The sequence below is a fragment of the Amblyraja radiata genome, chromosome 19 (genome assembly GCF_010909765.2).
Source record: "Amblyraja radiata isolate CabotCenter1 chromosome 19, sAmbRad1.1.pri, whole genome shotgun sequence".
Classification (NCBI taxonomy): domain Eukaryota; kingdom Metazoa; phylum Chordata; class Chondrichthyes; order Rajiformes; family Rajidae; genus Amblyraja; species Amblyraja radiata.
This window is the reverse complement of record NC_045974.1, coordinates 31,049,354-31,072,098: the sequence shown is the minus strand read 5'-3', so window position 1 is coordinate 31,072,098 and position 22,745 is coordinate 31,049,354. Positions and strand designations below refer to the sequence as shown.

Genomic DNA, 22,745 nt, shown 5'->3' with positions numbered 1-22,745 from the left:
TGGTTTACTGTATGTTGTGTTGTTACTTGTGAGCGGAGCACCAAGGCAAATTGCTTGTGTGTGTACATACTTGGCTTATAAACTTATTCATTCATCCATTACTTAAAAATGTTTTCGCAGCTGTGAGGACATAGCCGGTATTTGGAGGGGCAGTACACAGCATAAGGTCTCACTGTATGCTGACGACCTTTTGCTTTTTGTCTCTGCATTCTGCTATGTCACTGCTCAATAATTTTGGTCAATTTTCAGGTTATAAGATAAATCTTGGAAAAAGCAAACTGTTTCCCATTAACTATGAAGTACAACCCTTGGATCTTACCAACTTGCCATTCAAAATTGAAAAAAACAAGCTCTCATATTTGGGCATTTCAGTAACGAGGAAATACAAGGATCTTTTCAAAGAGAATTTTATCATTCTGTTAAACCAGATTAAACAGACGCTAACACAGTGGTCAAAAGGGAACTGCAGATGCTGGAATATCGAAGGTACACAAAATTGCTGGAGGAACTCAGCGGGTGCAGCAGCATCTATGGAGCGAAGGAAATAGGCGACGTTTCGGGCCGAAACCCTTCTTCAGACTGATGGGGGGTGGGGAAAGAAAGAAGGAAAAAGGGAGGAGGAGGAGCCCGAGGGCGGGCGGATGGGAGGGTGGGAGGAGACAGCTAGAGGGTGAAGGAAGGGGAGGGGACAGCACAGGCTAGCCAAATTGGGGGAATTCAATGTTGATGCCATAAGGGCGCAAGGACCCCAGACGGAATATGAGGTGCTGTTCCTCCAATTTCCGCTGTTGCTCACTCTGGCAATGGAGGAGACCCAGGACAGAGAGGTCGGATTGGGAATGGGAGGGGGAGTTGAAGTGCTGAGCCACCGGGAGGTCATGTAGGTTAAGGCGGACTGAGCGGAGGTGTTCGGCGAAACGGTCGCCCAACCTACGCTTGGTCTCACCGATGTAAATTAGCTGACATCTAGAGCAGCGGATGCAGTAGATGAGGTTGGAGGAGATACAGGTGAACCTTTGTCGCACCTGGAACGACTGCTTGGGACCTTGAATGGAGTCGAGGGGGGAGGTGAAGGGACAGGTGTTGCATTTCTTGCGGTTGCAACGGAAAGTGCCCGGGGAGGGGGTGGTGCGGGAGGGAAGGGAAGAATTGACGAGGGAGTTGCGGAGGGAGCGGTCTTTGCGGAAGGCAGACATGGGGGGAGATGGGAAGATGTGGCGAGTGGTGGGGTCACGTGGAGGTGGCGGAAATGGCGGAGGATTATGTGTTGTATTTGCCGGCTGGTGGGGTGAAAGGTGAGGACCAGAGGGACTCTGCCCTTGTTGCGTGTGCGGGGATGGGGAGAGAGAGCAGTGTTGCGGGGTATGGATGAGACCCTGGTGTGAGCCTCATCTATGGTGGCGGAGGGGAATCCCCGTTCCCTGAAGAACGAGGACATTTCCGATGCCCTGGTAACACAGTGGTCACCCTTGTCAATGTCACTTGTCGGCCGGATAAATTCAATCAAAATGACCATCTTACCAAAATGTTTCTACCTTTTTCAGGCTCTACCAGTTTTTATCCCCAGGTCCTTCTTTAACCATCTTGACTCAGTTCTTTCCTCCTATATATGGAGAGCTAAGCGGCCTCGTCTTAATAAGACCCACCTTCAAAAAACCAAGGCTGCTGCTGGCCTGGCTCACCCAAACTTTCGTTTTTATTATTGGGCTGCTAACCTGCGCTGCCTTGCATTTTGGTCTTTCTTGCACAGCCAGCCCGATTGCCCTGACTGGGTAGCCATGGAATTACACACAGATGATAATATGTCCATACCTGCACTACTTGGTTCCTCACTTCCACTCCCCTCAATTAAATCTGTAAAAAACCCAGTGGTTAAACACTCTTTGAGGATATGGGTTCAATTCAGGAAATGTTTTGGGTTGCATAACTTTTCTCTACTGAGCCCTATTGCATCAAACTACCTTTTTAAACCATCAACTCAGGACCCTGTCTTTAAAGAATGGCATAGGAAGGGTATTGTGCGCTTCAAGGACATGCTTATGGGTAACACTGTAGCATCATTTGAACAATTAAGCAACAAATTCAATCTTCCAAAGTCAGATTTTTTCCGATACTTGCAAACAAGACATTATGTGTTCCATAAATTGCCCAGCTCTTTTACACCAACAGACACAACCCTTGTTGATACAGTTCTTCCTTTAAACCCATCTCAGAATAGACTTGGCTCAGCTTTATATGGCAGGATGTTGGACCTAAGGCGCGCCCCCATGGACAAGCTCAAGGTAGCATGGGAGGAAGACTTGGGCTCCTCTCTTTCAGAAGATACATGGAGTTCCATTCTTAAACTGGTTAATTCCACCCCTCTATGTGCTCGTCACTGTCTGATTCAATTCAAAGAGGTACATAGGGGCCATATCTCAAAAGCCAAATTATCTACTTTTCACCCTGAGGTCAGTCCATTCTGTGTTAAATGTAAAATTTATGAAGCCTCTCTTATCCATATGTACTGGTCATGCCCCAGCCTTAACAAGTTCTGGCTTGAGGTCTTTCATACATTATCTCAGGTGTTAAACATCAAATTGGAACCAAAGCCTCTAATCGCACTTTTTGGGGTCACTGGTGAGGAGGTTAGATTAACTGCAGATAAACGCCGCACTATATATTTTGCTTCTCTTCTGGCTCGGCGAACAATCCTGCTCAGGTGGGCGGAACCTACCCCGCCCACTCATACACAATGGCTGACAGATATTATGTCCTGCCTAAAACTCGAGAAAATCAGGTACTCACTTCAACATTCAAATGGAAGGTTTCAGAAAGCGTGGGGACCTTTTTTAAATGCATTCCAGACTTTGTAAATGCTTGATCATCATGTAATAATAATAATAATAATAATAATATATCTTTTATTGTCATTGCAGTCAGTGCAACGAGATTTAGTGTGCAGCTCCACTGATGTACAAGAAAGGTAAATAAATACAATACATAAATAAACAAGCTGAATTGATTGACGTGACCATCTGAGGGAGACTGTCCAAAGGGGGTGGGTGGGGGGGCACTCATTAGGGCCGGTTCAGAGCCGCTATAGCTCTTGGGATGAAACTGTTCCTGAGTCTGGAGGTTCGGGCGTAGAAGGCCTTGTAACGTCTGCCGGAGGGAAGTAGTTGAAACAGACCGTGGCAGGGGTGTGATGAGTCCTTATGGATGCTGAGGGCCTTCCTGAGGCACCGCGTGTGGTAGATGCCCTCCAAGGCTGGTAGCTCTGTCCCGATGATCCTCTGCGCTCTGTTGACGACGCGCTGAAGAGCTCTCCTCTCCGCCTCCGTGCAGCTGAGATACCACACAGAGATGCCATACGTTAGTATGCTCTCTGTGGTGCAGCGGTAGAACGTTGTCAGCAGCTGTTGGGGCAGACCAGTCTTTTTTAATGTCCTCAGGAAGAACAGTCGTTGCTGTGCCTTTTTGACCAGCGCGGCGGTGTTTGTGGACCATGTGAGGTCTTCTGAAATGTGAGTGCCCAGAAACTTAAAGCTGGACACTCTCTCCACACTTTCCCCGTAAATGGAGATTGGGGCGTATTCTCCAGAATGGGACCTCCTGAAGTCAATAATCAGCTCCTTGGTCTTGGAGGTGTTTAGTGCCAAGTTGTTATTGGCGCACCAGTCCGCCAGGTTCTGCACCTCCGCTCTGTATTTTGTTTCATCACCGTTGGTGACCAGCCCAATCACTGTTGTGTCGTCTGCAAACTTCACGATGGTGTTGGTGTCGAATGCAGGGACACAGTCGTGAGTGAAGAGGGAGTAGAGCATGGGGCTTAGTACACAACCCTGTGGTGTGCCGGTGCTCAGGGTGATGGTGGAGGACAGGTGCGGGCCCAGTCTCACTGCCTGCGGTTGCTCCGTGAGAAAGTTCAGTTTAACATTAACAGTCTACCCATTCATTTATCATGGATTATTGTTGTGACAGGCTGATATTTGCAAATGCTCACTGGCAGTGACTGGGGAGGGATTATTTTTGGTATCTTATTTTTCTTTTATTGTCATTTTTTTGTTATATGTTGGCATAAGTTGTTTTTTATTTATTCTTTTCGTACACTCTGTCTGTAACAAATGGACAACTTTGCACCTTGTCTTGAAAACTAAATAAAAAGATTTTGGTTTAAAAAAAAAAAAAATGTTTTGATATTTACTTCATTTTAATGGTTTGTATATTATCAAAGTCATTCAATTCCATACAAAGTCTTTAACTACTAAACTATTAGCAGAACAATGGTGGCTGTCAAACCTTCGAGTAGTGGGGCTCCCAAAGTGCACTGTCGGACCGTCACTCTGGCAACTCCTCTAGAATCCAGGACACATAAGGTCTGCTGAGTCGCACAGTGGAGCAGCTGGTAGAGCTGCTGCCTCACAGCACCAGAGACCCAGGTTAAATTCTGCCGCTTTTATTTGTATGGTAACTCAAATCTCACTGTACCAATTGGTGCATGTGACAATAAATGTAACTTGAACTTGACTTGAATTTGGTTTTCACCCCACATCCCATTTGTGGGTTAATTGGCCTTTGTAAATTGCCCCTAGTGTGTCGAGAGTGAATGAGACAGCGGGATAACATTAAATTAGTGTGAATGGGTGTTCGTGAGCAAGGTCGGCATGGGTTCGGTGGTCTGAAAGGCCTATTTCCATGCTGTATTTTTCAATCAATTCTGAACAAGTACCTGCTGTATGCCCTGAAATGTATGGTAAGGAAAAACGCTTCTAAATTAGAAGTGATGTGGTGTAAACATGCTACAGAGGTTGTCAAGTTATTTACTTTTGTAGAGTATCCGATCATAATTATTCACAAGGTACACAAAAATGCTGGAGAAACTCAGCGGGTGCAGCAGCATCTATGGAGCGAAGGAAATAGGCAACGTTTCAGGCCGAAACCCTTCTTCAGACTGCCCTCAGACCGCCTCAGTCTGAAGAAGGGTTTCGGCCCGAAACATTGCCTATTTCCTTCGCTCCCTAGATGCTGCTGCACTCGCTGAGTTTCTCCAGCATTTTTGTGTACCTTCGATTTTCCAGCATCTGCAGTTCCTTCTTAAACAATTAATTATTCACAATTCTGGCTGTGATAATTGATCCCAGAAGTGGTAAGTCTCCATTCTGATGCAGGGTCTTGAACTAAAACACTGATCATCCCTTTGCTTCCACAAATACTGCTTGAACCACTGAGTTCTCCCAGTAGTTTTCTTTGGCCCTAAATCCTTCAGGTTTTACTTTAAAATGTTTTAAATACTTGATAGTTTTTTTTTCTTTCAGTTCTGTACTTTTCTCAGTATCTTTCCAATTTTCCTGTCTCTTTCTTTGGTTCTTGTATTCCTGATTTGACAGTTGATTCACACCCCTTACTCATTTCTTGCTGCTAATTTCAGTTATTCGATCTGAATGGGTAAGAAGTAATAGTTTCTTGCTGAGACTATTCAGATCTTTGATGCCCTCTAGAGGAGACAATGTATTTTTATTCCACCCTTCATGAAACATCTATGTTAAACTAGACCAAGTGCAGACCCGTTGGTTCTGTTCCCCCAACGTGCGGTTGTGGGGGGGGGGGAGGCGGCATGCAGCGTCACACACTAACTACCCCCCCCCCCCCGCACTCACGCTAATGGAGGGGAGGAGGGGAGAGAGAGAGAGAGAGAGAGAGAGAGATTGAGGGGGGGGGAGGGAGGGGGAGGAGAGAGGGAGTGCTGGGAGGGGGGTGAGATGAAGGGCGGGGGAGAGGTGGGGAGCAGGGAGGGTGGAGGGAAGGGGGTAGGGGTGTGTGGAGGGGAGGGGTGTTTAGGGGAGGGACGGTGGGGGAGAAAAAGAGGGGAGAGAGAGAGGGGCGAGGGGGGGAAGAGGAGAGGGGGGGAGAGGAGAGGGGGGGAAGAGGAGAGGGGGGGAGAGGAGAGGGGGGGAAGAGGAGAGGGGGGAAGAGGAGAGGGGGGGAGAGGGGGAGGAGAGGGGGGAGGGAGAGGAGAGGAGAGGGGGGGAGAGGAGAGGGAGGGAGAGGAGAGGGAGAGGAGAGGGAGGGGTGGAGGGAGAGGAGAGGGAGGGGTGGAGGGAGAGGAGAGGGAGGGGGTGGGGGGAGGAGGAGAGGGAGGGGGGGGGGGGGGGGGAGAGAGAGTGCCTTTTTACTTCAACCCAAACCCAAACAACCATTTGCAGGCAGTGCCTTTTTACCTCTAACCATATTTTCATTTTCAAACCACATTATGGGTATTCACAGTGCTGTAGACATTTGTCAGTGTCATTCAGAGCTCTGATTGAGGCACACCACTTGCAGAGACTGATTGAGGCACACCACTTGCAGAGACTGATTGAGGCACACCACTTCCTGGTTTTATAGTCCCTCCCCCTCCCTCCAGCAGGGGCAGCAGAGAGAATGGGGAATTTTGTAAAAAACATTAATATCTCTCTCAATTTTCATCGACGGGAAAAATCCTCGGCACACATGCGGCGGAGGGGGGCTCTGAGCGAGGTGGCCAAAAATGACGGCCGTAGGTGGCGGCGTACTCTCGGAAATCGGAGCACAGAAAGCCAAAACCGGTCAAGAACAGACTTTTAGTAATATAGATATAGAAGATAGGAAATGGCTGAAGAAGGGTCTCGACCCGAAACGTCACCCGTTTCTTCTATCCATGTTCTCCAGATATGCTGCCTGACTTACGCTGAGTTACTTCAGCACTGTGTGTCTTTTTTTTAAACACCAATCAACAACTAAAACAAAGTGACCTAGTTGATTGGCACCAATCCAATATCATAAACATCCACTCTTTCCAACATCGAAGCATCATTTGCTTCAAAGATAGTCACAAAATGCTGGAGTAACAGCATGGATGTTTCGGGTCGGGATTCTTCTTCAGATTCAGTTTGATTGCAGGGGCGAAGGGTATAAGCTAGAAGAGAGGGGCAGGACAATGCCTGTTCAGTGATAAGGTGATACAGATGAGGGGGATTTTTGATAGGCAGATGGTAGACAAAGGCCAGAGATAAAAAGACAGAAGGTGTCAGTCAAAAGGATTGAAGATTGTGAATAGTGAAGCTAGAGGAGAGAATGAAGTTGGAAGGGGGGGGGGAGAGAAACCGGTCCAGGTGGGGGCCACAGGGAAGTGGAAGGGGGAAAGTCGGGGAGGAGTTGGGGAAAAAAAGGAAAAGGGGGAGGGTTTTATAGTTACCCAAAATTGGAGATTTCAGTGTTGATACCGTTGGCTTGTTAGCTACCCAAGCGGAATATGAGACGTTGTTCCTCCAGTTTCCATGTGGCCTCACTGGCAGTGGAGGAGGCTCAGAACAGAAAGATTAGTATGAGAATGGGAAGAGGAGTTCAAACGGTTAGCAACTGAAAGATCCAGTGGGTCTTACACACAAAATGCTGGAGTAACTCAGCGGGACAGGCAGCATCTCAGGATAGAAGGAATGGGTGACGTTTCGGGTGGAGATCCTTCTTCAGACTGCGAGTCAGGGGAGACACAGAGATATGGGAGGGTAAGGTGTGAAAATGAGACATCAAAGGGGGCAAAGGGAGGAATGAAGAGAGAGGGAAAGCAAGGGTTACTTGGTTAGAGAAGTCAACGTTCATACCACTGAGTGGTAAGCTGCCCAAGCAAAATATGAGGTGCTGTTCTTCTAATTTGCATTTTGCCTCATAATGAAAGTGGAGGAGGCCCAGAACAGAAAGGCCAGTGTGGGAATGGGAGGGGGAGTTCAGTAACCGTGAGATCAGGTTTAGGCAGACAGAGTAGAGGTGTTCAGCAAAACGATTGCTGAGCCTGCGCTCCATCCCTCCCCCATCCTAGTTCTCAGACCAGTCTGACTGTTCTGATTAAATGTTATCTTTGTATGCTTTGTTGTCAGCTCCCCCTAGCTAACAATGATCCATTCTACATTTTCCGAGAACTTCGGCCCTTTTAATGTCTCATTTTCACACCTTACCCTTTCATATCTCTGTCTGCCTCTGACTCTCAGTCTGAAGAAGGGTCTAGACCCAAAACACCGCCCATTTCTTTTCTCCAGAGATGCCTTTTGACGGTGAGTTACTCCACCATTTTGTGTCTATCTTCGGTGTAAACCAGCATCTGCTTTCCTTCCTACACATTTAGTAGGTCTTGGCAGACTGAGCATAGGTGTTCAGCAAAATGTTCAGTGTATTGGATAGGGTGCCAATCCTTCAGGCTGCTCAGCCTTAGATGATGTTGAGCTTCTTGCATGTGGTTGGAGCTGAAATTATCTAAAGACTATTCTCTCAGGTAACCTCAAAAGGTGCTCTGAGATAGCACTTGCTTCTGAGACACAATGATCTCTGTTCTATTGTACGCTTCAGAAAGCAACTTATTATAGGTGCCTCAAAGAATCATAGGAATCTCAAAACAAAGCATGCTCAATGTAGTATATAAACATCCAGGAAGGAGATATGGTGCCTTGTAACATGATGTCAAGACAGCAACCTTTCCCTCAATGTCAGCCAAACGAAGGAGCTGGTCACTGATTTCTGGAAATGGGCGGGGTGCACACCACAGTCTGCCACAATGGTACTGGAGTGGAGATAGAAGAGTGCTTCCATTTCCTGGGCGAAAATATCACCAATAATATCACGACCCAACTTGTCCACTCCTCAAGCCACTTCCCCAGCAATCCCAGGAGATGTAAAGCCTGTCTCTCCACCTCCTCTCTCACTTCCATCCAGGGACCCAGGAGCCCTTCAAAGTGAGACAAATGTCTACACGCACCTCTTCCAACCCCATCTACTGCATTAGTTGCTCCTGATTTGGCCCCCTTTACATCAGCTAGACTGGGCAACCATTTTGATGAACACTCGCCAAGTGCTGCTTTGGCTCTTGATTGCAAACCGTTTTAATTCCCCATCTCATTCTCATACCGACCTTTCTGTATAATCACACAGTACTGGAGGAAATCAGTGGGTTGGACAACATTTGTGGGAATGTGCCTCTATCACAGGGGACAGATTGTGCCCCACTTGGAATCCTAACTATTTCTCCCCTTCCTCTCTCCCCTCCTGCTACTTTCCTTCCTCCAGTTTCACAACTCACAACTCTTCAATCCTGTCTCTCCACCACCTCACCCGTGTCCACTATTACCTGCTACACTTTGTCCTGCCTCTTCCCTCCTTCTTCTCCCCCCCCCTCCAATCAGACTGAAGAAGTGTCTCAGCCAGAAATGTCACCTATCCATCTTCTCCAGAAATGCTGTCAGACGTACTGAGTTACTCCAGCACCTTTATAGGGGTGGGTTAGATGAGAAGGGATGAGTGAACCAAGGAGTTGCATTGGGAATGGTTTCTATGGAAAATGGAAAGGAATGGGAACAGGAAGATGTGACTGATGGTGGGATCACTTTGAAAATGGAGGAATGTCAGAGATGTGGATCGAATGAAATAGGGAACGTTTCGGGCCGAAACCCTTCTTCAGTCAACGTGGCCCGAAATGTTGCCTATTTCCTTCTCTCCATAGATGCTGCTGCACCCGCTGAGTTTCTCCAGCACTTTTGTTTACCTTCGATTTTCCAGCATCTGCAGTTCCTTCTTAAACACAAGTCGGAGAATTATGCAAAAGTGGGGTGAAAGATGGGGTCTAGGGTAATTCCATCCTTGGTCATTCTGTTGGGAGGAGCGAGAGCAGAACAGCAGGGGGAAGCCCACATTTATTGAAGAAAGAGATCACCTCAGTTGTCCTAAACTGGAAATCAGATGTGGCAGATCTTGGAAGTGGCAGATACAGATTTGAGAGTAAGGGAAGACATCCTTGTAAGTGGCAGGATGCGAGATGTAGTTCAACTGTACTTTATTGTCAAATGTACTGAGGTATAGTTAAATTTGTATTTTGTTGACAGTTCCGTAAAAGTATTACTACACATAAGCACAATCTTAGATTAAGTACATATAGGAATAGTACACTGATACAGTATACAAGTCACCAGGTTTTGGTGTCAGTGGGTTTGTAGTACATTCTGGCCCCTGTGATGGAGAGAGTTTGAGAAAGGGAAGTGACGTGTCAGAGATAGTCCAAGTGAATTTGAGGGCTGGGTGGAAGTTAGTGGTAAAGTTGCTGAAATAAACCAGTTTTGCATAGGTCCATTGCAGGATTTATTTTGGCAGAGGCAAGGAGAACCCAGAGCGGGTGCACCAACCAATGCTGGCTCAGCAGCCGAACCCCTTGCTGCAATGCACCCATGTGCAAAGATCACCCGGTCTCCTCCTGCGCACGCGCATCCCCGAGCGAGTGACGGATGCGCGCAGGGTCTCTCTCCACACCCGCTACGCGTTGTCGTCAGTTCCGCTTCCGCCGTGTGTGACGTAGCTGTGCCCCGAGTATCCCCAGCCCTCACCGCTTGCGAGAGACGACGCCATGGAGCTGGCGGGCGAGCTGCCGTCGCCCAAGGAGGAGGGCGAACTGGAGGACGGCGAGATAGACGATGACAACGACGACGACGACAGCCCGTACCAGGAATCGCGGCTCGTCTCCTTCTCCCCACAGCGGCCCAGGCCCGGAAGCAGCGGCGGCTTGGGCCCGAAGCCGCACCGGCCTCCCGGCTCTCGCCACAGCGGCCAGCCGCCGGCATCCAGCAACGGCCTGGCCTACCGGTTGAAAGAGCAGTACCGCGGCTTCGGACAGAAGCAGCAGCCCCTGCTGCCGCCGCCCGCCCTGCTCGGCGACTCGCCCCGCTCCAACTTCTGGGAGAGAAGTCACGGCACCTTCGGCCGCTTCCGTTCTCGGGAAGGCTCGAACCGTGGTCGCTGGGGCAGAGGATGCCCCGGGCCCCGGGGCTGCAAGAGAGGAGGGAGGCCTGGGCCGGGTCCAGGGCCCAACTTCGGCGGCGGCAATATCCGCAGGGATTCCCCGCCTAGGAAACGTATCCTTATCTCGCATTTGCCTTGCTCTATGTGGGCGGTTAGCTGCACTTACCCATATTGCAAGTGACTCATTCAGTTAAATATCACGAGGGGGGAATACCTATTGCGGTAACAGGAGCATTCAACTGCTGTACTAGATAGGAAAATATCGGATGTATAGTTACGTAAGTCCCTCGATTCTTTCTTTGAATAAGCAATGGATATAGTAATCTTTAATTTTTGATGATCATTTATTATCATTCTTAATGATAAAACATGTCATGAAGTTACATAGTTTCCCAGCATTACCCAATTCACTTTCAATATTATGTAGACCCATGATTTCCCGGAAACTGAAGGTAAATTTACAACTTCAATTATTACGTTTTAGAATAACTGGATTGGGAATTATTGGCAAATGACTTGAGATTGGAACCAGTTGGCTGAACATGCATCTCAGCTCTCTAATTTTCCCATTCATAGTTAACAGATTTTTCCCTATAATATTTAGGGCACCACAACTTGTAACCACGAATTTAATTTGCATGCCATTGCATAACATTTTGACTGGTCAAATAATCTATGTCATATTATTTCATGACTCACTATCTGGTTTCAAAATTGTCACCAAATATCTTCATGTTACAGCTCCAGGCGCAACGAATAATTCAATGTTGGATTGTAACCTGAATTCTTTTAAAGACACTTTACAATGGACAAGTGTGGAAATATCTGCATGTAGTATTGTTGTGGTATTTATTCGGTGCTCCCAAAGTACTGCCTTTTACATCAGCGAGACAAGTGTAGACCAGGCGACTGATTGGTAGAGAACCTGCACTCTGTCCGCAATGGCCGCCCAGAGCTCCCAGTTGCGTATTATTTATATTTATTTTTCTATTCCCACGCTGACTTGTCTATCTCTATCTTCTCCAGTATCAGGGAGAGACCAAATATGAATTATTGGAATGCCACCTTATATTCTACCTTGGTAGTCTACAACCCAATATTATGATCATTGAATTTTCCAATTGTAAGTATTAGCTCTTATCTGCCATCTTTTCTTTGTCTGCCTTTATCATCTGCCTGGCCCTATCTTCCAACTCCAGCCCCGCCTAGCTCAATCTGCCTGTTGTAGCTAGCCTGGGTGCATGAGAGATCCCGGAATGAAGGCGAGAAACCAGGCAAATTCTGTAGAGGCTTAAAGGGCCTGTCCCACTGTACGAGGTAATTCAAGAGTTCTCCCCTGATTCGAACTCAGAGAATGTCCGTAGGAGTTCGTGGATGTCTCGTAGCGGCTCGTACGAGTAAAAAGTAACAATTTTTTTCATCACAAGTTTTTTTACTCGTGGACATTTTTCACGGTGTTGAAAAGACGTCATGAGTTTACCGGATTTCCCGAGTACCTACCGTTACTCTTACGAGCCGCCACGGGACATTCACGAACTCCTACGGACCCGCTATGGACATTTTCAGAGTTCGAATCAGGGGAAAACTCGGGAGAACTCTTGATTTACCTCGTACAGTGGGACAGGCCCTTTAATGAGCACAGCACACTATTCTTCGCTTCAGTGAGAGACCGAAGACTGAAGAGGCACGAAACGGACAGGGGGACGTACGAGACGACCAGCCTGTGTGCGCACTACGGTGGGCGCAGGAACCGGGGAGACACTGCCAGGCGAAGGTGGCGGCGCGGGCGCTTGGGGAAAGGGCCGGAACGAAGGGCGACCCAGAGGGCGAGGCTGCGCAAGTAGCACCGGTTGGCTGATGTCCACGTGTGCCGGCTTCAGCCGCGCACTGGAGACCGTCTCACGACGATGCCCATGTCCAGGGAGTGGCCTACTCCCCAGGAACTGCCACATTGCCACTCTCCAATCTTTCAACTCTAATCGCACCACTGCCCCTCTCCTCTTTATGTTGTTTATCTATCCTCTCCACTCTGTACTGATGCAGCGTTTTGACCTGAAGCATCAGCAATCCCCCCAAATGCTGCGCAAGCTATTTCCTCCATTTTTAATGGCATTTAAATACCACTGTGTTGAATACTTGACATTTTTTAAATGATATTTCCAGCCAAATGGTTTCTTTCTGTTTGCATCATTCTTAAATATTCAATCCCAAGTAATTAAATCCACCGTGTCGTAGATTGAAGGAGGCTAATTTAAAATTCATGGACAATTGCTTAAAAGTAAGATACTGAGCAGGTCAACTTGAAACATTGGCTCTATAACTCTCAATTGATAATTGCTTATTATTTTGATCACTGGTATTTCATGTTCCAAGTATTTAGTATTTGTTGTGTGTACTAGCTATATAGGTAAGATACCTCATTTAAGTCGATCGCGCACTATTTTGAATCTAATGGAGTATATATCTAGAATGACAGGTGTGTTACCTTAAGCCAGATGAATAGGCTAAGCTTCTATTTACAGTTGAAAAGAATGATGTACGACTTCTGTTTGTAATCTATCCATGATTCGGGTTTCCCCAATCTTTTTTAAAGATTCAGCTGAGCAGACCATGTAACATTTTTATCTGGATCCTGTCGCACTATTTGATAACCACCTTCACCATGTTAACAACCTTCTCGTCCAAATCATTAATGTAAACTGGACTAAGTGGGACCCGCTGGGTCCCAGCTTCACACGGGAGGGCTGGTCCCCCAAAGCAATATTCCACCCCTCCACCAATTCCAATATTGCTGGCCAGTGTGGTGGGTGGTGGGGGGGGGGGCGGGAGCTTTCTGGGTCGCTAGTGTGTGGGCCGAAGGGACTGGTTTCCAGACCACATAAAAGCACATAAAGGGTACTCACAGTTCAGTAGACACTCAGTGTTGTGTAGATTCCCAGCGCAGACAGAGTCGTGGCCTCTCCCTCGCCATCTGAGCAACCTATACCCAGCCACTGACACTCTCCTCCGCTTAGCGGAGTTGGTCCTCACCCTCAACAACTTTACATTTGACTCCTCCCATTTCCTCCAAATACAAGGCGTAGCTATGGGCACACGCATGGGCCCCAGCTACGCCTGCCTCTTTGTCGGGTACGTTGAACAATCCTTGTTCGAGACGTACCAGGGCCCCATCCCCGACCTCTACCTCCGTTATATTGACGACTGCTTTGGGGCCACCTCCTGCACCTACACACAACTGACTGACTTCATCCACCACCAACTTCCATCCGGCACTCCAATACACCTGGACGATTTCCGACACTTCCCTACCATTCCTTGACCTCACCATCTCCATCGCAGGGGACAGACTCCTGACCGACATACATTACAAACCCACTGACTCACATGGCTATCTGGACTACACGTCTTCCCACCCTGCCCCCTGTAAAGACTCCATCCCCTACTCCCAATTCCTCCGCCTACGCCGCATCTGTTCCCAGGATGAGACATTCCATACCAGAGCATCGGAAATGTCCTCGTTCTTCAGGGAACGGGGATTCCCCTCCGCCACCATAGATGAGGCTCACACCAGGGTCTCATCCATACCCCGTAACACTGCTCTCTCTCCCCATCCCCGCACTCGCAACAAGGGCAGAGTCCCTCTGGTCCTCACCTTTCACCCCACCAGCCGGCAAATACAACACATAATCCTCCGCCATTTCCGCCACCTCCAACGTGACCCCACCACTCGCCACATCTTCCCATCTGCCCCCATGTCTTCCTTCCGCAAAGACCGCTCCCTCCGCAACTCCCTCGTCAATTCTTCCCTTCCCTCCCGCACCACCCCCTCCCCGGGCACTTTCCATTGCAACCGCAAGAAATGCAACACCTGTCCCTTCACCTCCCCCCTCGACTCCATTCAAGGACCCAAGCAGTCGTTCCAGGTGCGACAAAGGTTCACCTGTATCTCCTCCAACCTCATCTACTGCATCCGCTGCTATAGATGTCAGCTGATTTACATCGGGGAGACTAAGCGTAGGTTGGGCGATCGTTTTGCCGAACACCTCCGTTCAGTCCGCAATAACCTACCTGAACTCCCGGTGGCTCAGCACTTCAACTCCCCCTCCCATTCCCAATCCGACCTCTCTGTCCTGGGTCTCCTCCATTGCCAGAGTGAGCAACAGCGGAAATTGGAGGAACAGCACCTCATATTCCGTCTGGGGATAATTACATTTTCAGGGCCCTCTTGCCGAGAAGATGGAACTCCGGCGTCGGGTGAAACATTCCTCAGCGGCTTGGAAAGTCTGGAGCGGCTGCCTCCTCACCGGAGACCGGGGCACTCGTAGTCCTCAGGCCGCGCCGGTTGGAGCTCCGACCCCGGCGAACTCGATCCCAGGCTCTGCGGCGCTCCAAATCCAGCGACGCACACAGCTCCGCGATGTTGGGAGTTGGCGGCCACAGCGCTCCAGAGCTTACTGCACGGCGACCCGGTAAGGCATCGCCCGCTCCATGATGGTGTCCCAGCGCTGCGCCGCCGCTGAAGCTGTAGTCCCGGTCGGTCCCGACAGGAAAACGCCGCTCCATTCTCGATGGTAGGCCGCGAGGAAGGGGCGAAGAAGCAGTTCGGAGGGATGCTGCCTCTCCGACCAGGTAGGGGACTAAGAAATAAAGTTTCCCCCTTTCCCACCCCCACCCACCACATAAAAGACCTCCAACTAACATTTTTTGACAGGACTTAAAATTTAAAAAAGGTGAAGACCAACCTTTCTTCATATCAACACTTTCTTCCCAGAAATTAAACCAGTGAACGTTCTCTGCATTTACTTCATTGTCAATGAATCCAAGAACGTATTTGGTTAAATATGGAGACTGAAAGTGTAGGCAATAAGAAAATCCCTACTTTTATTCTCTATTCCCTTACAAGACGAGCCAATTCAATGTACCATCGTATTAGTCACTATTTTTGCATGCTAGCATTGTCTTTGATGTACTAGGACTCCCAATCCTTTTGTACAGCACCATTCATTATTCTGATTCCATGTTTTAAAAAAAGGTTTATTTCTTAGTGTCGCACAGCATGGAACCAAACCATTGGGTGGACTAAGCCTGTACAGACGACCACCATAAATCCCATTTTATTCCCTCTTAATTCTATCCACTCCCCCAGATTCCATCCACATGTCTGAGATGTGAGAGCAACCCACAAATTTATGTGGAAAATATGCGAACTCCCACAGGCAGTTTTACACGTCACTATTGAACTCTAGTTGCGGTGCTGGCCTCAATGTGGATGATTTCAGGTTTTCTTATCTTTCCTGCCAATGTCCTTCTATAGGTTCTCTGAATGTCTCACAATATGTCAATCCACCTGTCCTTGTATGATTTGCAACTTAAATGAAGTACACTTCGTCTCTTCATGTAAGTTAGTTGTATAGATCTAAAGTCGGGGAATGAAAAGTTAAAAAAATGCTGGGAATCTGAAATAAAAACAGTAAATGCTGGAAACCCTCGGGTCTGGTAGCAGCTCTGACATGGCCCTTCATGAGAACTAGGAAAGTAACAAAATGGTTTCTCAATCTGATACTGACTTTTTTCTAGTTCTTATGGAGAGATTTTGACCTGAAATGTTCACTCCATTTATCTTTCAATCGATACTGATTGTTGAGCTTTTTTACATAAGCATTTGGGCCCAACATTGATTCTTGTAGCTTTTCTAGTTGTCATGCAAGTAGGCTGAGCCTTTATTCTTTGAAAATGGCATGTTGGCGTTCATAGCGAGAGGATTTGAGTATCGGAGCAAGGAGGTCCTACTGCAGTTGTACAGGGCCCTGGTGAGCCCACACCTGGAGTATTGTGTGCAGTTTTGGTTTCCTAATTTGAGGATGGACATTCTTGCTATTGAGGGAGTGCAGCGTAGGTTCACCAGGTTAATTTCCGGGATGGCGGGACTGTCGTATGATGAAAGAATGGATTGACTGGCTTATATTCACTGAAATTTAGAAGGATAAGAGGGATTCTTATAGAAATGTACACAATTCTCAAAGGAGTGGACAGGCTAGATGTAGGAAATTTTTTCCTGATGTTGGGGGAGTCCAGAACCAGGGATCACAGTTTAAGAATAAGGGGTAGGCCATTTAGGACTGAGATGAGGAAAAACTTTTTCACTCCGAGAGCTTTGAATCTCTGGAATTCTCTGCCACAGAGGCAGTGGTGGCCAATTCACTGGATGTGTTCAAGAGAGAGTTGGATATAGCTCTTAAGGCTAATGGAATCAAGGGATATGGGGAGAAAGCAGGAACGGGGTACTGATACTGGATGATCAGCCATGAACATATTGAATGGAAGTGCTGGTTCAAAGGGCCGAATGGCCTACTCTTGCCCCTATTTTCTATGTTTCTATGAATTCAGAGGAACAAGTAGTGACTTCATGGCAACATACAAAATCCTCGTAGGCCCTGAAGGTTGGCAATGACAAAACATTTTTAACTGAGGAGTCCAGAACTAGTCTCAAAGTAAAGGTTAGTCCAATTAGGCTTCACATTGTAATTTATTTCTCTCTTCCAACAGTTTTAAAATTGCCATCTCAATATATAAACAGTAAAAAGTGGGCCTTTTCACATGTTTAATCGATAATGTTTTATTATTAATGTTTAATGTTTTATGTGTCATTCCTAACTGTCATTGTGTCGTGTTATCACGTGGGCGGGGCACCAAGGCAAATTCCTTGTATGTGAATATACTTGGCCAATAAACTTATTCATTAATTTAAGTTTTTTGCCTATGCAGCCAAACATTTGAGCAAAGCAAATGTTTTCCACCCTGCAAAAATAACACCAAGGAATCTAAATCATTGTCATTCACAGGACCAGAGCCCTGGCACCCAGCTCGCTTTCAGTCGCTCCTTTAGATCTTCTTTAGAAGGTTTAGATGATGATGAAAATATGCTTCACTTTTACAGTACAAGTGCATTTTACCATTTTGTGTGCAACGTAGAATTCTGGTTAAACATGGCCCAAGTATGGAGTCAACTGGGAGTACACTGAACAAGTTAATTTTCCTTAATGTTTAAATCAGCAAAACCTTTTGGCCGTTCACTGTCAAGACGACCAGTTTATTACCACAGAAATGAAGAAGACATGGAAGAAACATTTGAAGATCTGCTTAGGAAGTACAAGGAGATTCAGCTGGAACTGGAATGCCTTAATAGAGAAGAGAAGATGTCTCAAAATAATAAGGGGGAAAACTTGTTGGAAGAGGAAGCAGGAGTTGTATCTGGGGATGCCAGTATTGATGCAAACAGTATTGACAAGAACAATGAGAACTTGGAATCTTCCACAGAGAAATCTCAGGTGAAAGCTTTTCAATCATTTGAAATAAAACCCATTAGAAATAAACTACCTACTCCAGCTGAAATGGATCAAATCAACATGATTAAAGACAATAACGTGGAGCCTTTCGAGCCCGTAACAGGAAAACAAGGTACATAGAATATAAATATTTTGAAATGAGTTCTGTAAGATAAGCATTATAATTGAATAATGTTTTTTTGACATTTTCTTTCAGGTGCTAATTGTAAAGATTCAGTTCATTCTTCAAATAATACGTTGTCAATAGAATCTACCTTTAAGGTAACTGAACAATATATTTATATAAAAATAATTATAATTGTAACTATTATTGAATAATTTTGCAGACTAGATATAATATGTTCTAAGGAAACTGAGTATAATTTTCACAGGATGCCAAAATGGAGGAAGATGATGAGGAACGGGAGGGGAAGGAGGAAGAAGAGCTGTCAGAGCTCCAGTTGCGGCTACTTGCATTGCAGTCTGCAAGTAAAAAGTGGCAACAAAAGGAACAATGTGTAATGAAGGAGAGCAAGGAAAAGCTTACTAAACCAAGAATCTCTCAGCAGAAGATTAGGAGCAGCCCAAAAACACATGCAGTCAAGAAAACTCTTAATACAGGTAGCATACAAATTTTCAAAATCGTGGAAGACACCAGCAATGTGCCAGAAATTCAAGAGAGTCCGGGAGCAGAAGTGAATGCAGTCGCTATTACTGAGGAGAAGGAGCTTGGGAAGCTGAAAGGTCTGAAGGTGGATAAGTCACCTGGACCAGATGGACTGCATCCCAGGGTTCTAAAAGAGGTGGGAGATTGTAAAGGCATTAGTAGTAATCTTTCAAGAATCACTAGTCAGCAATGTGTCCAGAGGTCTGGAGAATCTCAAATGTGACTCCACTGGAAGAAGGGAGCAAGGCAAAAGGAAGGAAATTATAGGCCAGTTAGCCTGACTTCTGTGATTGGTAACATTTAGAGTCCATTATTGAGGATTATGTTTCAGGGTACTTGGAAGCAAATGCTGAAATAGGCCAAAGTCTGCATGGCCTTGTTAGGGGAGAGTGGATTTTCCTGACAAATCTGGTGGAGTTTACAAGAGGTAACAATCAGGATAGATGGTCAGTGGATGTTGTTTACTACAATATTTTGAAAACCTTTGATAAGGTGCCAGACGTGAGGTTGCTAAACCAGATAGTCCATGGTTTTGGAGGCAAGTTACTAGCACAGGTAGTATAGCCCCATACCCGAGGAAGGATGTGCTGGCTTGGGAGAGGTTCCAGATGAGATTTACGAGAATGATCCTGGGCATGATTGGGTGAATGCAAGATGAGCGTTTGACGGCTCTGGGCCTGTACTCGCTGGAGTTCAGAAGGATGAGAGGGAGATCTCATTGAGTCAAGTCAAGAGAAACCTACTGGATAATGAAAGGCCACGATAGAGTGGACGTGGAAAGGATTTTTCCAATAATGGGAGAATCTAGAACCAGCGGGCACAGTATCAGAATAAAAGGATGTTCCCTCAGAACAGAGATGAGGAATTTTATTCGCCAGTGGGTGATGAATCTGGAATTTATTGCCCAAACTGCTGTGGAGGCCAAGTTATTGGGTATTTTTAAAGCAGAGATTGATAGATTCTTGATTAATGGGGGTGTCAAAAGTTGCAGGAATAAGACAGGAGTATGGGGTTGAGAGTGAAAAATAGATCAACCATGATTGGCTTGCATAGAGTGGATGTAGAAAGGATATTTCCACTAGTGGGAGAGTCGAGGATTAAAGGTAGCCTCAGAATTAATTGACTTCTTTTGGGAAAGAGATGAGGAATTTCTTTGGTCAGAGGATGGTGAATCTGTGGAATTCATTGCCACGGAAGGCTGTGGAGGCAATGTCAGTGGATATATTTAAGGTAGAGATAGATATCTTGATTAGTACAAGTGTCAGAGGTTATTGGGAGAAGGCAGGAGAAAATGGGGTTAGGAGGGAGAGATAGATTAGCCATGATTGAATGGTGGAGTAGAATCGATGAGCTGAATGGCCCAATTCAGCTCCTATATCTTATGGTCTTATTAACTCTAAAGTTGCTGTTTGAGATGGAAAAAAATGGATTGTCAGTGTTGAGCGCACAAGTTGTCATCATAGAAGAAAGTTTATTTTGATATATTTATACAATTTAAACTCGTTGATCACTAGTTGAGATAATAGGTGAGGGATGTAAAAATATTGGGTAAAATAGATTGTATTTGAAGACGTTCGAAAGGGAGGAAATAACTGAAACGCAGAGTCGTGAAGTGCATTTCAGGATGTGGACGTTTAAAGGCATGGCTGCAGACTGATGTATATGAAACCACAGTTGGAAAAAAATGAGGTGCGTGTGTTTTAGATGGGGCTAGTGATATTATAGCATCAAGCTATGCAGAACTTTGAGCGGAATAAAAATTATAAATTATATCCAAGATGCTGGGTGCTATAGGGTAAAGAATAGGATCGTTAGAATAATTCCAATGCGATTGGTGGGCATTGGAAAAGTTGGACATGACAAGGGCATGGTTTGGGAGACGGATGTGGGCAGGCTTGACAAGTGGCGGTGTCAGCAAACAAACGCAATAATAATCCACAGAAGATATCCTGATTACATTTTCTTTGAAAGGATTAATTGGAAACTGAAGCAGTTATATTGGCTGGGATAGTGATGCTTTGGCGGAGGATTGAGTAGTCAACATCAATGGCAGTTCAGAAATACAAGGAATAATGTCACAAAATCAGTAGGGTTTATTGGTGAAATTTAGGAAATTTCAGAATTGTTGCTCGGAGGGCTGAGTAAAGTAATTCTGACATTATTATAGTAAAAGTGATTGATTTGTAAGAGTGATAATTCTTTCTTGAAAGTTGAAGAGGGAAGTTAATCAAACCTCATTTTAAACCAGAACAGAAAGAAAATAATAATTGAGAATTACGTTGAAATTGCACTGTGAGAAAGTGTAGTTTAAAAAATAGGGAAACAGATAATTAGATTTAATCCAATTTGAATCTTGTCAATTTTTAGCAACTGCAACAAAGCAGGTTTTACGGAGGCAGAAAACGAGAGCTTGGAAAAAGTTACAGCAGCAAAAGGAGCAGGAAAAGCAGCGCAGAGAGGATGAGGAAAGGAGACAGATGGAAGAGGAGGAACGAAAGAAACGTGAGGATGAAATCAGAAAAATTCGCGATCTTTCTAATCAGGAGGAGCAGTACAATCGTTTCATGAAACTTGTTGGAGGAAAACGACGAACCAGTAGCAAGGTAAAAATGATGGTTTGAATTGGGTGAATTTATGTTTGCAGTTTTTTTTAGACGTTTATACATCACAATTATTTAACAAACTTTTCAGTGCAGAAATGTGGCTACAATTTTTTGTTATTTTTTAAAAAATAATTTTTTAATTCCTGCCATTTAAAAATATATACTTCTGTGAATTCCACTTGGGTTTTTTGCTGTGGAAGATGAAATTTCAACTGCTAATTATCAAGTTGTTGATGCAGTCTTCCTACTTATTTATCTTAATTCTCCTGTGCAGTGAATCATGAAGCAGTTGTAATAAAAATTAAGCCTAAACGATGTTGCTATGGAAATCCATCCTGTCGAATCTCATGTGTAGTGTCAATTTGAATTTTCATTTGTTGACTTGCTACATTTAATAGATATGTAATGTTGTAAAATTACTGTGAAGGTATTCCAACTGAGACTTTACTGTTACTTTCAAATATTGGTGCTTTTGGTATCATAGAATGGACATAGAGGACTGTTGAAAATTGGGTAAACTCTTAAAAAATAAAATTTAAAAAAAGTATATTATGCAGAGAATTTGTCCATTAACTGATCGGCTGTAAAATATTGGCCCTATTTTAAAACAAACTAGTTGAATTGGTGTGGTCTGTACAGTACAGAACTTATTTTGAATTATTTTGTAAGCGAGTGGTTCAACAATGAGCATTTGCATTATATTTCTACAATGTAGGTACAGTTAATCACTAATGACATTGGATATGAAAAATTAAATTGCCCTCATTCTGATGTATTTGAATACAATTGAGCAGCATGGTGTGAATCCTGTGAATCGGTGAAATACGAATTTTTCAACTAGAAGCTTTGATGCATAACTGGCTATGGATTAAAATGGCTGTTTTTTGGAAAGACAATGATAATACAAACGAGATTCGGCAGCGTTTGAAAGCGCTCCGTCTTGTAAAGAATCAAAACCATTTTCATAATAAACACACCGATCCACAAAGCTAAGGCTTGAAATTGCAGTTAGCTGCAATTCCTCACTAGATTTTCAGTATACTAGTTGTACGGTTCAATGGCAAAATAAATCAACAATCAATTAGCTAATCTCCACAATGTGATTAGAAGAATCCAAATGCATATTTGCATTTAGGTGTTTTAAAGGCACTAATATATATTGGCTATTCTTAGTCAACAGATACAGATAGTAAAAAATCGCAAGAAAAACCAATAGAAGAGTCTGGCAACTTGTACCAGTATGATAACTATGAAGAGGTTGCGATGGAAACGGACAGTGAACCCAATTCGCCAGGTCAGTATTGTTTGGTTTGTAACTAAGTTGCATTTAAGATCTTTGTCACTAAGCTGACACTTGTACCTTATGCTTATGATAGA

General features: G+C 45.3%; 1 protein-coding gene across 2 annotated transcripts in view; it reads left to right on the top strand.

Annotated features, from left to right (window-relative positions):
- The first annotated feature begins 10,300 nt into the window (after positions 1–10,300).
- The window catches only part of zfc3h1 (zinc finger C3H1-type containing), a 49,066-nt gene continuing 36,621 nt past the window's right edge, over positions 10,301–22,745 (top strand). For both annotated transcript variants that reach the window (XM_033038178.1, XM_033038177.1), the window contains exons 1-6: positions 10,301–10,886; positions 17,827–18,231; positions 18,316–18,380; positions 18,491–18,719; positions 21,133–21,368; positions 22,542–22,662. In XM_033038178.1, the coding sequence (XP_032894069.1) occupies positions 10,382–10,886; positions 17,827–18,231; positions 18,316–18,380; positions 18,491–18,719; positions 21,133–21,368; positions 22,542–22,662 (1,561 nt within the window). In that variant the 5' untranslated portion in view covers positions 10,301–10,381. The remainder of the gene's footprint in view (positions 10,887–17,826; positions 18,232–18,315; positions 18,381–18,490; positions 18,720–21,132; positions 21,369–22,541; positions 22,663–22,745) is intronic.